Source organism: Saccoglossus kowalevskii, chromosome 21, assembly GCF_978046115.1.
Source record: "Saccoglossus kowalevskii chromosome 21, keSacKowa6.1, whole genome shotgun sequence".
In the NCBI taxonomy this organism is placed as follows: Eukaryota; Metazoa; Hemichordata; class Enteropneusta; family Harrimaniidae; genus Saccoglossus; species Saccoglossus kowalevskii.
In genome coordinates, this window is record NC_140661.1 from 20,709,518 (window position 1) to 20,727,009 (window position 17,492).

Below are 17,492 nucleotides of genomic sequence, written 5' to 3' on the forward strand. Positions count from 1 at the left end.
GTATTAAAGGGTAAGATATACTGTTTTTTAGTTTACTTGATCGAATTAACCAAAGATTGGTATTAAAAAAATTATTACGAGTTCCGTATTCTATGCCAATGTTAAACTTGTGATCTATCTACTGCGAGAATAACTGACTTTTTCAATTGCAAAAAGGAAGCGCAAAAAAATTAAGCGTTCTATCTCAGACAACTAATAAGCCGCGCGGTGAAGGCGTTTTAATAGTCTGCGCAGGGGACTGTGGTCTGCGCTAACGTTGCCTTGTGCATTAAAATCTTAGAATATTTGTTTACACTGCTTAGGTGCTCTTGGTGAACTTGATTTCGGCCAGAATATCACCACTAACATTTCCTTGTTTAATAGTTCGTTGTACGATACCCGGATACGATTGAGAAATCTGTTAGCAGTAGCAGAAGAGTGCGCCCTCAGTGTACTGGAGGGTCAGATGCAGGGTCAGTGTAAGGTCAGTGACCCCAGAATCTGTTCGTAGTCGTCTTGACTGGTATATTGAGTGTTTTTGTTGTGTAAATGTGAGGGTGTGCAGAGTCCATCATAAACTCTGGTTGGCGGAAGTCGGGCAGCAGTCTGCGTTTATAATCAAGGTAAGTTTAATCATTCAATAATTTGACGGAAAGAGTTCTTTTGCACCCCACCCCTAACTCTACATGTAACTCAAATCCTACCCCAACTGTGCAGCGCTCCCGAAAAAAAAATTATATGCCTTTCCCGAGGACGCCCATAGTTATCTAGAGGGAGCATGTACACTTGAATTGGAAGGCTGTGGTGAGGGTTAGAGCCGGGGTTATAGTAAGGGTTAGGGGCGGGGGAACGGGAACTCTTTTTTCCCCATGGATTAGTTGAAGACATTTCCATCAAATAAACGGGATTGTTTAATTGTGCTCCAAAGTGAAGTATTCCCCGTAAATTTATCAACTTTGAACACTGGCACGTCATATCAGTGCTATGACCCGAACGATATGTCTGTATATATACATTCTTTCACTGAGGGCGCTATGCAAGAATTTTACAAATGTCAAACTACATCAGTATTATTGGTCTGAACGACATGTCTAGAATCGGAGAACAGATTTAAGGACATTTGTCTGATAATTCTGTAACATTATGTTGCAAACTACTGGTAATACCGCCTTGTAATTCTTTCAACTGCCTTTTTTGTTTGTTTCCCATCTTTGCCAATTATTAATAAATTTAGTACACAACCAAAACCATCAGGAGGTTTAGTATGGTAAATAACAAATAACAGAAGACTACAAACTAACTAAATAAGAGTTAAATAAATAAGTAAAAAAAAAAAAATTAGGCAATTCATGTCTATTACTATTGTAACAAAATCCGGTGGAGAGCAAGGAGGAACTCTGCAAGGAAGCAATCCCCCAAACACCCCTTCGGTTAATGTACCTTGTGTTACTGAGGGTTAAACAGTAGCACGAATTCTACTTTAGTGAATATGAGCGACGTCTCGAAAAGGTAGCGTAAGGTAGCGTTGCCAAATAAATTAAAGGTAATTTAGCTTCACATATTCACAAGGTTATCATAAATTGAAGGCTTATTTCCTAATGAATGGCTGGTACACTGGGTCATGACAATGGAAGATCATACCAGAAGAGCGAAGGGGTCAACTCGGGTCAGTTCCTATTTCGATAAATTATACTCAGACAAGGGAAATATAAAGTTAAAATGGTTTAATAATACAACACAAAAATAGAGAGAAGAAATACAGAAAATTTGTATGGTCAGATGCTAATTAATTAAGTTCCGGAAATACATCAAAGATTGACAATATCTGCGGTTGGTGTTTTTACAAGGATTAAGTTCAGTCTTTTATAAAAGTGTACAGAGCGTACTTGGACTCAAACCTATCCTCCAGCTATTGAACCAAGTCTGGATTTTTAATGAGATATCACTATTTTTAGACACAGAGTCTCGTGATGACACTGGGCAGTACTGCGTGCTACTCGGTTTCACATAGCCTAGGTTGCTATGCCAACTGAATTCCAACCGTAAATCAATATATGAACTTTGGACACTATCACTTTACAAGTATCTGTAAACCCGTCAACTAACAATGAGAGTATTTGGTTTCACCACAGGCACGATGATCAACCAATTAAGATACTCTTGTTTAGCTATCACCAATAATCCCTTGATTAACTCTAGTTATAATTTCACGGCCAATTGAAACATTATATAACCTTTAAGAGCCGAAACAAATCAATTAATGAACCACGACTAATAATGAGCCGAATTTTAGGTCCGGAATTAATAATCTTACTAGGGTTTCTACTTTGTAATGAGGTGCCTCTCTGTGAATTCTAAGCGATCTCACAAACCATTCAACAACTATTATAGCGATTGCGTTACCAATTTCGGTTTCCAGACTTGTTCCAAAGCTGAAATAATAACGGGAGGCTTTTTCCCGGGTTCTGATCACTAACTGAGAGAAGACAAAGATCCTGTCTCAAATTCGAAAGTCTATTAAAAGAGTTATCAGTTTGCTTACCCGAAAACTATGAAAATCAGTGTCGAGTCAGGTTTCGCCGTGTTCCCACATCAAACATAAGCTCTCGCTGGAAAACGGTGAACTTAGCAGGCAAAACTCAAACTTGGACAGTCTTCTCCCAGTCCGTAGTCAGAGACAAGTTTACAGTGAAAAACAGGCCTTTTTATACAAAATACGGCATAGTAAGAATTACTCAGATTCTACGGAATTATTTGGATTCGCACTCTCATTGGCCAATTTCTCTAAATATCCTTTTTAGGTAGAATTTAGGAATCTTGTTATTGTCCAAACCGGGCTATGTTTACATCCATATTTAGTAATACTGCAATTCGGGAGATACCTGAAGATGATACTTCACCTGTAATAAATACGCTTCACTACTTGGGTGCTATTAAATTTCTCAATTGGAGGTCATAAACAAGTGTATCTATTTCAAGAGGCCTCTTCTGATGTTTTCAAATATGGAAAATATTTTAGGGATCGAATATCATCAGCCACCTGGTTGCTGGACTTGAAACAATATACTCGTGGACTGTAAAGTATCAGTTGTCATCCCAGCACTTCGGATGTATCTACTTGTTGATCTGCCTTCACGTGTCTTTGAGATTCTATTACAAGAGTTGATATACGATCCGAGCAAGACATGAAAAAGGGAGGGGGTGTACAATGTACTAGGCGGCTATTTTATTACACTATTTTGTTTTAATTCATGGGTGGTATGCTTTTAATATACCGAGGTATAAACACGGTCACTCAACAACCAGGTAAACAGCGACCACTGTGCTTTGCAAGTTTGATATTTAAAATATCGTTACCGAGATACTGTGTACATTCATCAAAATATCCTCTGTGTTTTATGTGTAGAACACCGTCCTGGGGAAGGCTACTTTGTTGTAACTACTTCAGCTGACTGGATGCGTGATTGCCTTTCTGAAGTTTCAATGACGTCACAGTAAACCAGGAAGTACTGCTTCACATTCATGTGAGTTCTGACCTTTTCTGCTTTTGTATTTACCAACACCCCTTTAATTCATTGATACTTGATAACAAAATACTGTCAACCAACTTCTACAAAATAGAGAAGAAAATCGAGGGAATAACATTGAACTAGTTGGTTCTCTCCTTAAAAATGGAATAAAGCTAGCAATTAAATCTTCAAAAACAGGAAACGCTTTGTCTATAGATAAAATGTGCATCAAGATATTTAAATTGATGGTCAATGTTATTTATTAAATGCTCAACATACCGGTAAAATATTCAATATTGTTTACTCATCAGATAGATTTCTAAAATCATGGAATTCTAGATTTGTTCCAATCCATAAATTAGTTTTGGTGCAATGCCTGTGCATCTTAAGTAGCTAATTTGCATAATAATTATCTTGTCAGCCTGTGTAAGCAAAATATCAAAAACTTCAGAATGGATTTTGATCAAATTTGTTATATATTGGTACCTTAAAGCTATGCACAGAATGGATTGTTTTTGAACATACACCTTTATGATTTATGAGTTAGCTAATTTTCAGACAAATTAGGAAACTGCTTTTACTTGTTTGGTCATCACTGTACTTTTGTGCTGGAAATCTGCTGGCTGATGATCCTAACATTTAATGCCATTGTTCCTACGATGAAAGTTGGGAATTTACTTTTCCAACAATGATTGCATATATTCTGTATTCACATGGGAGCTTTGCAAAGTTTAACATTGATTGCTTTATATATTTGATAGGTTTTTCTGAAAGCTACTGCAGTTGCTATGGATACTGTAAAGAAGAGAGATGACCACGTTACCTTAACCATAAACCAAGTGGAAATCGCTACAAGTCGATCTTTGTTAATTGAAAATAGTGACTATTTTCGTGCCATGCTTGATGGTGGCTTCCGCGAAAGTAGACAAGATTCCATCGAATTAAAAAATGTGCGGTTCAAGGCAAGAACGTTTAGAATTCTTCTTAATTTTCTTGAAAAAAGTGAACTGGACTTTGACGAGAACAGTTTTCAAGAAATTTTTAACATGGCCATGTTTCTACAGTTCTCGTCAATCATTGAGGAATTAAAACGCAGAATAACAATGGAGAACTGGCCCATGTATCTTTTGTTTGCTGAAACCTTTGGTCACATATTTTTAGAAAAATACTGCTATCAGTTTTTGAGTGATCGTTATCGTTGGATTTGTGGAAGTGAAGATTTTGAGAATTTGACCGACGATGCAAAAGTCGCTATTAAAGAGCTGCCCTATCGATGTAAAAACGTTATTTTAATTTTGCGTATCAACAACCACATTTCATCAAATCTCTCTGAAAAAGAGAAATGTTATCCCAGGATTTACTTCCTGGTTGAAACGTCAGGCAAATGGCACGCACTTACCTCACTCCCCACAGTTGTTTCTGCTGCAAATAAGGTGATAATATGTGGCATGCACGACTGTCTCTATGTTCTGATTGGACAGTGCTCTGATAACAACTGTAAGCAGTTGTGGCGATATCGAACGAAAACAGATGAGTGGGTGGAAGTGTCACTCCCAGAGAGTCTTGATATACGAGGCCCTGCGTATCTGCAACATGCTGATGACAGATTATACATCCTTGGAATCAAATCCTTTATGTCATATGATCCGAAATCTGACACGTGGTCGAAACTGAGTCACCATTGGCGAGTGTTCACCAATCCAATAACAATATCTGGTCATATGTACACATACAGCCACAGTGACCGCTGCCTTTACGTGTATGACTGGAAGGATGATTCTTGGACAACGTGTGCAATTGACTTAAACATCACACCTGGCAGTGGATTACCGCAGCAGTTTATGTTCTCGGAAATTGACACGTTTGATGACGACCACATTGTGATGATAATAAAACCACTCGGCCAAGGACGAATCATATTCGTCTTATTTGATATCACATCTGGTAAGCTCTCTCTCCTGTCAACATTGAGGGCGCACTCTTTTGGGTTGGAATCACGCAGTGTCCCATTTCCTCTCTTTGAGGCAGAAGTTGTTCGAATCGATGATATTTTCTATGTGATTGGTCAGCGTAGCGTCTTTTCGTACTGCCTCAAAAGTAACCAGTGGGATAGAATCGCTAAGCTACCAGATGATGGTTCTGGATGCGATCTTGCAAGATGCGTTGCACCACTATATTCAAGTAAAATACAAATACCCGATATATTGCTAAATTGAACTGTTTGAATGCCTTTGGTTATCATGTAGTGAAGTACTCTTGACATTCATGTCAGGGCCTACAAATACAGAAGATATTTTTGTAACATGTTAACAGGGGACACTTGCATTATATCAACCACTTGACCTAGAGATATGAACTTTAGTTTAGTTAGCCATGATCTGATTTGCAGTATTAACAGTGTCCGCTCTGATTGGTCAATATGAGAATCCATGAGGATTTTGGATGCTCATCTATTCCTGGTGCAAAGGAGCTTGGAAGCTTATAAAGGTGACTCAAAACCTTTTAGCCACAGAACTATACATTTTAGATACTAGTATGAGAGGTTGCACTAATTTTTTCAAGAAAAATTCACTTTTATAAAATTTGGTATAATAATGTTACTGTAAAATATTTTATTTTAGCTGGAAATAATTTTCACTGAAAAGACTTTTTCAGTGTTTTGTATGGAATTTCACTGATTTTTGACGAGTTGAATGTAAAATATAGGAAAAAGGTATATTCGCTGGATTATATTTTCACAGAATCGTTCCTTCAACGAAAATAGCGAAAATTAATTCCAAGTGAAAATAAAATATTTCACAGTATTTCAACTCGTATATCAGGGGACACTTTTATGTAGTTTAGTCCTCATTTTGACCTATGTAAAATAAAGTTTAGCTTCGAAGATTATTTAACAATTTAATAGTTAGTACCGTAAAAATCCTCATTGAGGCCACGGCTTTAATTAGTCCCCGTTCGGACGCAGTCCGAAAACGGGGACTTATGTTTTGCCCTGTGTGCGTCCGTTCGTGCGTCCGTGATCACCTGTATCTCGAACATGCATGGACCGATTAAGTTCAAACTTCACTCATACATCACACATTATATGGGACATATGCACATGTATTTTTTTCATGATCCGATTATCGATAGCCGAATAGCGGCCATTTTAAGGCCGAAAATGCATCAAAATCGCACATTTTCACCATTCCGGACCCGGATCTCAGTTATGCATGGACGGATTTTGTTCAAATTTGGTACATACATTAAACATAATAGGACCTTGATGCACGTCATTTTTTTTTTGGATCGGGTTCGAAATGGCCGACTGGCGGCCATTTTGTTTTAAAGAATTCAGTTCTGGATCCGTATCTGAGACATGCTTGGATTGATCGAGTTCAAACTTCACACACACAAGGTACATCATGTCACAAATATGTATGTGCATTTGTTTCATGATCTCATTAACGATAGCCAAATGGCGGCCGCTTTAAGGCCGAAAATGCATTGAAATCGCACATTTTCACCATTCCGGACCCGGATCTCAGTTATGCATGGACGGATTTCATTCAAATTTGGTACATACATTAAACATAATAGGACCTTGATGCACGTCATTTTTTTTTTCGGATCAAGTTCGAAATAGCCGACTGGCGGCCATTTTGTTTTAAAGAATTCAGTTCTGGATCTGTATCTGAGACATGTCTGGATTGATCAAGTTCAAACTTCACACACACAAGGTACATCATGTCACAAATATGTATGTGCATTTGTTTCATGATCTCATTAACGATAGCCAAATGGGGGCCACTTTAAGGCCGAAAATGCATTGAAATCGCACATTTTCACCATTCCGGACCCGTATCTCAGTTATGCATGGATGGATTTTGTTCAAATTTGGTACATACATTAAACATAATAGGACCTTGATGCACGTCTTTTTTTTTTCGGATCAAGTTCGAAATGGCCGACTGGCGGCCATTTTGTTAAAGAATTCAGTTCTGGATCTGTATCCAAGACATGTCTGGATTGATCAAGTTCAAACTTCACACACACATGGTACATCATGTCACAAATAGATATGTGCATTTGTTTCATGATCTGCTTAACAATAGCGGAATGATGGCCATTTTAATGCCGAAAATGCATCAAAATCACGTATTTTCACAATTCCAGAACCGGATCTCAGTCACGCATGGATGGATTTTGTTCAGATTTAGCACAATGTGTTGTACATATGCAGGTGCATTTCGGTCATGATCTGCTTTGAATGTATATGTCACTCAAATATGAACGGAACGGGGACGTGTCATTGACAATGACTTGTTAAAATTCAATTTTTAATGGGTGATTTCAGATGCGTGAAGTCTGGTTGCAGCTTTAATTAGGGCATTCACTTCGTTGACAGTGGGAAGATTTTTCAGTAAACAAAGGCCTGAAGGGATAATGATATGCAAATGAGATGCACAATATTCGATTGCAACAACAACAACAAATTTTGTTGCAATTCTAAGCCCAATTTCAGATTTTCACACACAGACAAACTTGTACACACAATAAACACACACTGTACAACATACTACACAATAAATAATATCTACAAATAGATTTGTACACTTTTGTAGTAGTATATCTCTTTCTGAAATATGTGGCGGCCCTGAAAAGGGCTATTTGGTTTGTGTGGCACATGCATATGTGAAAGTTTGGGGTGTGATCTATATTGCAGGGTTTCCCTGGGATCAAAACTTGTCAATTTCAACAATAAACAATGTCTCAAGTTAGTGGGACGGTTTCTATTAGAGCTGCAGCCTCAATTATGATTTTTACGTTACTAGAAATTTACAGTTTACTATTAAAAAATAATACCATGCTACTGAAAAAGGAACTAAAAAAATACTTGCATGGACAATGCTGCACTGTCAATGTATTGTTTTTGTCGATAGTTAATCTCAGTGTTCAGTATATGTATATATCCAATGTACCACTGGTCTCTATGCATCATCTGTAATAATAATAATATATTAATAATAAATACAAGTTTATATAGCACCTAGTATCCATCGCAGTGATGCTCAATGACGCTTAGTTTCACAGATAGGCTTGCTGAAACAGGTAAGATTTGAGTTTGGTTTTGAAGATTTGGAGCAGAACAGATGTCATTTGGTAATTGATTCCATAAATATGGCGATAAATCGGCGAATGACCGGTCACCATAATTCTTGAGATGAGTTCTAGGTACGGCAAGTGTATGTTTCTTACTTGAGCGAAGGGTTCTCTGGTTTTGATTTTTGTGTCTTGTACGTGAGTAGTAACATTTTGAAGTGTATCCTATAGTGAACTGGCAGCCAATGTAATTTACAAAGAACAGGAGTGATATGATCACATTTTTCGGTACGTGTAATTAGACAGGCAGCACAGTTTTGAGTCCTCTGAAGCAAGTGTATCTGTGAATTGCCATAGAGTACGGCAGTGCTGTAATCCAGTTTGATGGTTAAAATGTAATGCCGATGACTGCAGAGACTGACAAAATGTAGGAAGTATAATCATATACAGACAGAATATAATGGTAGAGAATAAATCATTTGAGGGGAAAATCAATTCTCGCTGCTCTCTTCCTTTCAATAAAATCTTCTTGGTCATTTGCAGATGAGATTAATTAGCCACAGTTGAACTTGATATGTAGTACCACAGTCATTGCATCACACCATGTCAAGTTGACATTTAAATTCATGACTACCATATTCACATTTCAAACTTGATACATAGATGGTCTATTACACTGCGCAGACCATATTAGTTTTACAGTGACATCTGTGCATATTGATTACCTGATTTGCATAATAATTAGTGATTTTTTAGCTTTTCTATCAATATCTTAAGTACTGTTTCAAGAATTAATCATCACATTATCGGTATAATGAAACTTGGTAATAATAATTTCCAAATTTTCTACCTAAATCCCAAAAACTGATTCCTGCATTTCAATAAGACTTGGTATATAAGTGTCTGGGAACAATGCTAAAAACCGATTAGTTTTGGATTTAAATTTGAGCATACTAATTGCCTAATTTGCATAATGTGCATAATCATCACATTTAATTGACATTAAGTTCATAGATTCTCTGGGGTAATCCACAGACATGATTAGTTTAATATTGAAAACATGCATATTGATTATTTAAATATTGTTAGCCAATTTATATTATTTCAAAAAGTCAGATTTAGATTGAACTTGTGCCTCTGAAATAAATTAGACTGAAAACCACAGATGTAAAATCAAATATATGTTCTGTAAGCATTGTGAACACATGGATCACGTTGTTTTCATCCCAAATAGCAGACTGCACACATGTGAATTATAGAATTCTGTCAAAGAACCCTTGCACATAACATAGATTATGCTAAGTGAATATAAACAAATGTTGTCTTTGTTGTTAATAATTGTTAGTGTGTCCATGATATCTTGTGTAATTCTAATCCAAAAAGTATCAAACTTTGTCACTCTATTCATCAGTATAACATCTTCCTAGAACTAAAGTGAAAGATTTCTGTCTGAAAATATGCAAAAAATTGTGAAAATAGTAGACCAAAGTAAAAGTGATTGCCACGCACCAAGAGATTGACAAGCAAGCGATATGAGTAATGCTTTTCCATTTTGTTAAAGTTGTTTACATGTTTATTGTACCACTTCTGAAATGTTTGCAAGGAAACTGCCCATCATTCCAGAATAGGGAATTTTCCGTACAATTGCGGGATCTCGCGAGATGTTTAAAAAACTGCCCACACTTTTTTCGGTGATGCGCACACGTACCGGAAAAATTTCTATATGCCTTACCTTGCCGTCTTTCTGATACTAATCTTTGGAAGACACTGTGAATCAAAACTTTTGCTACACGTTTTCGACCACATTCTTTGGCCCCAGCGAGTGTTACAACGCATCTGTAAATGGTCAAAAAATACTGAGTTGTCGGTATCTAGAAAACACACTCAAATCTAAAAACGAACGAACGATAAGTTACAACTACATAATGCCCAACAAACAATACAAGTAATTCACTGCTAAGTCAAGTAGCTACAAAAAGCCTAAAAATAACTTTCTGAATCAACTAACACCGTTCTGTACACATGCAGTTGTGGAGAAATATGTTCACATGTTTGAAAAATTGATAACAATATTCGCATTATAAGAGTAACTAGTAAATATAAAACAATTATACGTATTTTCTATCAACTGCTTACAAAATCGCATTCCGTCCACATTTCAACAGGTTGTACACTGATCAAATATTCAGTAGCGAATGACTTGTTTGTTCATTGTATTATAAAGTTGGGTATTGCAGGGCGGCAGTCGTCTTGCCGCGACCTGTTCGATATGGGACTCATAGCGACGTATACAACGCGTGTAAAATACATTGTTTATTTACATGAAATAAGAACACGCGCTGCGCGACGACCACCGCGCTTTAAGCTTTTCATCACCAGTTCCCTCTTCATCACAAAATAGTCCCGTTTATAGTCAGACGATTGGTACAAAACTAATCACACTTTTTGGGTAAAAACTGAAAATTGATTAAAATTGTGTCTGTTTGCTCCAAAATTAGGGTTCTTTTCCATAAATATTGAAGAATGCAAGAAAAAAGTGTGGAAAAATTTTGCGAGAATGTCTGTGGTGAGAAGGTTAAATTTTTACTGATAATCCTACACCCAATACTTGTCAAGTTCATAGCCGAGGTCACTTATTTACTATAGGTGTATGCCTTCAGTAAGATGTTTTATAGCATTGCATGCAATTGGTAAATAAATTAAAATGACTCCCCTCGTATATGATGCCCCGGGATAATGCTGTTCTTCATATCGGCAAATGGACGTAAATACTAGTATTAAATCCAACTTAACTAACGATAGAGGGCGCATTCAGGACTGCAGGAGATACTATGAGTCCGTGCTTGATACGTCGGGCGGATCTCTCGTTAATATCTCACCAAGACTCTGACTGGATATCCAATTATAGGTTATCATTGTTTGCGTAAGGAGATAAAAAAAAAGTCTCTATTTCTATTAGTACAGTTCGTTTATTTGAATCGTAGCATCAGTTAGTAGCCGTTATACATCAAGTGCATGCGCAGGAGGTATATGGGCGATTGAGAATAGTACGTATCGTGATTATGCGCACAGACTAACTTTTCACAATCCGATGTCTCAATTGTGCGATGTCGTGACCACTTTAAATATAATCTCTCTACAAATCAGAGGTTAGTGAGCCCCAATGCATAAATACTAGTACGCATAAATATGTATTTAAGGTCACTAAATTGTAATTTCCTTTAGCACAAAGGGCCGGAGGCCCAGCCTGAGGGTGCATACTGAATAAATTATTATTATAAATAAGCATAAATTTGTATATGTGTTCTAATTTTAAGCTTGCTATGTGTGAGCTTGCATTTCTGTAAAGATTTATCTCACTGTATTGTTTTTATGATGTGCTTCTTTTTCGTCCTGTATTTTGTCTTTTTGTTCAATTTAACCATTTTAATTTCTCATGGGAATTTTGGGTGTTTAAATAAAATATGTTATAACGGGTGTTTCGAGTTGTTACTGTAGACAGAAAACTTATACCCGTAAATGTGTTCCAGCATGATGAATTTTGATTTTAAAGTTTCCCTCAAAGATCATTTGTAGAGATTAATTGGGTTTTTTCCCATTGCATTTGCTAACTCGCATAAATTCAAAAAGATTCATTTTCATAACGATTTACTGAGTGTCGCAGTAATTCGGGAAAAAACAGAATGTATGCAAATCCTCGTTTTTTCCCCGTAATTTCAGGCAATCAAATATATCGCATATTAACAGTCCCAACACCCCATAAATACTTGTGTTGCATCGAGTTGGTAAACCCGGAGCAACAATAATTTATTTGAAAGTGGAATACTTCAAAGTAGTAACTTAAGTTTGCCATTTCTTGTGTCTGTGCCTGGCGGAGGCATATGAACGACCTCCGGCATACGGTGGCATGACTTTCTATAATTGAATTTAGGAACATTTAACATCATTTGCATTGTGATGTATGACGGATTATCGGATTTGCACTTAACTGCATGTTGACCTCTTTAGTAAGGTTAAGCCAAGGTATTTAGAACGTCACACAAAAATGCAAATATCCCGCAGGCATATCGTGGGTATGTGGTTACTCCCACTAAAAGCATGTACATCGCCGACCTAAGTGGGCTCGATAGCAAAACGGCACCTTTAACAAAAATATCAATACACCAGCATGTTGTTCAGTTCGGATTGGATGGTAAATTTCAAATTCAACACATAATGATTGTTCCTGTTCTTTCGTGTCGTCATACTGACGTCAGTACTGTAGAAAGTATAAAAAGACTTTGTTCATCCAATAGTAACACGCCAGTAACAATCATTCGTCGGATTGGATGTGAAATTTCAATTTCAATTCGGTCTTTCCTGTGTTTTTGTGTCATCATACAGGCGTCATAAACTCAGTATCTGGTATAGAAACACTTTGTTCATCCAATAATAATACGCCAGTAACAATCATTCATTTGTTTTGAGCGGAATATAATTAAATAATATATCCATTTTTAACAAAACAAACAAATAATTAAAAACAAAATTTCAATTATAAGAGGAATGTTGACTCTTGAGCGCACACTTGAAATAACTCCAGTTTTTCTTATTATTTGTATTTTGAAGTCGTCTACTAAGATATCGGAATACAGATTTAAACCCGATATATAGAGAACAGTTTTTTCCGTTTCCGTTTATAATTGGTTTGTGACAGTAACCGGTTTCACAGTAACGTCACCGCGACCACGAGTTACAAAGAGCTTGAGTTTCCAAATTCACGTGAGAAATATCATTATAGTGATTTGAAATTTGAGAACCGTAGATGTACAAGCATCTGTGTCATACTCCTATCACTCAGTAGTCAGTTTACACTTAAGTCAAAGATCGCGATTTATTGGTCAACATAATAAATAATAATTGAGACTAAAACTAACATTCCTCGAAACAGTACATACGTGTATGTCTGCTCAGTATATAACTATAAGGGAAAGATGTGCAGCGCCTTTAAACTTTGCACACATGTTTCTGGTGTGACTCATAACTATACACAACTATAGGATCTAATCTTTGACTGTGGCAACATTATATGAATACAAATGTATATAACTAATCTAACGAAGGTTGGCATCTCCGATTACTGTCCGTTCACTGGTGGACTCTAATGACATTTTCTGTAGTGGTTGTCCTTGAAAGGAGCGTAGAGATGTGTTTAATTACCATGGAAACATCAATTTCGGGAATTACATACTATCAATAATTCAAAAAGTTATGTATAGGTTAACGTTCTCTTGAAATTGTGAGAGGTTGCCTTGACAGAAGTATTAATCCATTACATTTTGGTTGAGATGTGGGTCCAGTTGCCATGGAAACAACAATTTCGGAAGTGATTTTTCATTTGTAACTTTATAGATTAATTGCCATTTTCAGATTGAAAATATTTCAATGAGATAGAGGAATTAGTGAGAATATGCAATTTTCATCTGTCCGCGTACTCGGGGTTTCTTCCAGTTATCTATATTACACGTGTCGACATGAACTTTAAAAAAATGGACATAGAATTGGTTATAAATTTACGTCAGCCTAATTTTACTCGTTTGAATTGTGCTGTGATGTCTATAATACGTCATGTGATAAGTCTACAATTGTTTTTTTTGATATCAATGACGTCATAAAACCACACAGCCAAGGTAGGGTTACCTCGTTGGCACTTAGCCCTGGGTTATATTGGACCGGTTTTGGAACGTTTTTTTTTTTTTTTTTTTTACATTTCCATATTTTTGCACAGGTTGACCCATGGCCGAGGGAAACACGTCATGCACGTATGGGTGCTTACACACTAAACCATGGAACAAAAAGTTAGATGACGCTATTTTCATGGTGACCAATTTTCATGGTGTTTTTTTATCGTCTACTCGCCGCGGGTACCGTGTACGAACGAGTACGAGTATTCAAATACGCCCCTAAAACGGTCGTTGCACTGTTACTAAATCATAACATGTGTTGGTGGGAATACCAAATCAGCGCTGGGCCGACTTCAAACACCAGTCTGGAAAGGGTCAGTTCTATACTCCTCGTTACTCGTGTTTTTCAGTACCTATGTCCCAATTACACGTGTTTTCATTAACCAGCATGTCTGTACGGAAACGTGATACTTAGGAATATTGGAAACAAACACATAATCTTGTAATTAGTACGAGATTATTTCTCGTAATTATGCTTCTTTTGGGCAGTGGATGGTACCATGGAAACGTATCAGATGCACAATAAAACATTTGTATGTATATGATTCTAAAATTGTACTATGACTTTATTTAATGTGTCCACACCGTGATTTCGATAAGAAAAGAAAACATGCTTCCCCTGAAAGAGAAAGAACACAACATGTTGTTCGTGTTTATGGGCGTACATGATGCTACTATGGAACGTAGTAAGAGAAGAGAAAGTACGAGTTTTAATCCTGTTTCATATCTTTTATTTCAAGCCTTATCGTCATTGTCTATTTTCCCTTTCAATCCGTCATCGCTTCCGCCTATTTACTCAAAACTAGTTAGACTCCTGATTTTTAGAGCTGAAAAATCGCTACCGCAACTTGCTATGTGCATGAGCAATTAGACAGTAGTATACATGCGCAGAACAGTTAGACAGTAGTATACATGCGCAGAACAGTTCACGTGACGTATTAGACTTTGGCAAAGCCCATACTATCTTTCATGCTCAAACTATAATAGAGTCTGGGATTATAGGGATAGACTGCAAGCATGGTTTAGAATCAAATTGGAATATTAGAGGGCGGTAGTCGTCGCGCCACGCATGCGCGAGATATGTGGGTCTCATATAAACAGAGATGGCGACTTTGACTGTTGCGCAGATCAAAGAGTACAAACTGAGACGTTACCAAGCTTTAATTTGTTATTTTTTAGGTGATTGGAAGGTATCGAAGGATTCACCAGTGATAATTAGTGCAAGACGCGCTCAGGTCGAAACTCATACATGTACTTGTGATTTCCATCAGAAGAGCGTTGCATTGTGGGAAAATCAATGTTTATCAACACAAATGTCGCACGTGCGCAGCGCGACGACTACCGCTCTTTAGGGTTTATGCGTTTGCTTTGTTATTCACTTTTATTTCATCTATCAGGCTATAAAATGGGCGCCAGGAGGCTAACTGCATTTCTGTGCAACTGTTCAAATCTCAAGTAGGTAATATAGTATTTTAGGTGGAGACACGCACTTATTAACGATTGTTAATCAGGGAACCCGGCGTGAGCGTACTTTCAAATACGCCCACAGTGATTACTGTGAGCCATACAGAATACTCAGTTCCTGCAAAATGCCAAAGTCACATCGTATTTGTTTTAATAAAAGTAACAATAGATTCAAATTTGCAATATTTCACAGAAGACTAGGAACTTTTTTTAATGTCATCTGTAGAACTTATTCTCTGAAAATGACCGCGGTCGGCCAAACACCAGTCAATTTGTAATAGCCGTGATAGAAATTTGACAAACCATGATCACGTGATATACCAATACTTACTCAAAATATTAACATTAATAAATATTTTGAATGGACTGAATACTCAATATTTCGACAAGTTTTTCTCACATCATGGAGTAAAACATAGCATGCGAGCGTAAATTTTCATATTCGATGTTATAATTAATTCAGCAATAGTCAAGTTCCACTTCAACACTCCACCGTACCATTTTTTGGACTAGAAATCTGCATGGTTGCTCAGTGTTCCTTCAGAAAACGAAGCCATGCCCCATGTTACTTATGTTACTCCGTTACAGGTGTAATTGTGATGTAATCACTTCTTGTGTTACTTACTCCGTTACAGGTATAATTGTGACGGTGTTCTCCGTGACAGGTATAATTGTGACGTAATCACTTCTTGTGTTTCTCCGTGACAGGTATAATTGTGACATTGTCACCTCTTGTGTTACTTCGTTACAGGTATAATTGTGACGTGATCACTACTTGTGTTACTCTGCTATGTGTGTAATTGTGACGTGATCCCTTCTTGAGTTACTCCGTTATAGGTAGGTGTAATTGTGCAAGATCACTTCTTGTGTTACTCCGTTACAGGTATAATTGCGACGTGATCACCTCTTGTGTTACTCCGTTACGGGTATAATTGTGAAGTAATCACCTCTTGTGTCTCTCCATGACGGGTATAATTGTGACGTAATCACTTCTTGTGTTACTCTGTTACGTGTGTAATTGTGACGTGATCCTTTCTTGTGTTACTCCGTTACAGGTGTAATCATTGTGACGTTATCACTTCTTGTGTTTCTTTGTTACAGGTATAATTGTGATGTGGTCACCTCTTGTATTACTCCGTTACAGGTATAATTGTGATGTGGTCACCTCTTGTGTTACACCGTTACAGGTATAATTGTGATGTGGTCACCTCTTGTATTACTCCGTTACAGGTATAATTGTGATGTGGTCACCTCTTGTGTTACTCCGTTACAGGTATAATTGTGACGTGGTCACCTCTTGTGTTACTCCGTTACAGGTATAATTGTGTAGGGGTGTACAATAATTACTAATATTACACCTGAGAGCGGGGGAATCGTCACCTGCGCACGTGGCAAACGGCCATAGCGTGTCGTTGTTCACAAACACGCGTCTACTCATGATGAATGAGCCTTTACGTTTTTAGCGTGCGTTGTTATCGTCGCTTAGGATTTAATTCCCGCACATGCGCAGGTGAAGACCCCTCTGCTTTAAATGAGTTTGTTTTACTTCAGTCACAATTGTTTGGGCTTTTTCTGAAAAATGATAAAGAATTTCGTGCATTAATGAGTTTGTTCCCCAAGGCACCAGGCATTACACATGAAGCAACAATCACCGTAATCTACATAGCAATCCAGTGTCGTGAGGGTCGATTAGTGCCATTAGACTAGAATATGAACTCAGATTTTGATGCGAGTT

General features: G+C 37.2%; 1 protein-coding gene across 1 annotated transcript; it reads left to right on the plus strand.

The window, feature by feature from the left end:
* The first annotated feature begins 471 nt into the window (after positions 1-471).
* On the plus strand, positions 472-6,390 carry LOC144352015 (kelch-like protein 20). Its single transcript, XM_085495468.1, has 3 exons — positions 472-602; positions 3,386-3,503; positions 4,250-6,390. Exon 3 carries the CDS (start codon positions 4,277-4,279, stop codon positions 5,702-5,704), a length of 1,428 nt encoding a protein of 475 aa, XP_085351594.1. The 5' UTR covers positions 472-602; positions 3,386-3,503; positions 4,250-4,276; the 3' UTR covers positions 5,705-6,390.
* Positions 6,391-17,492: the final 11,102 nt, after the last annotated feature.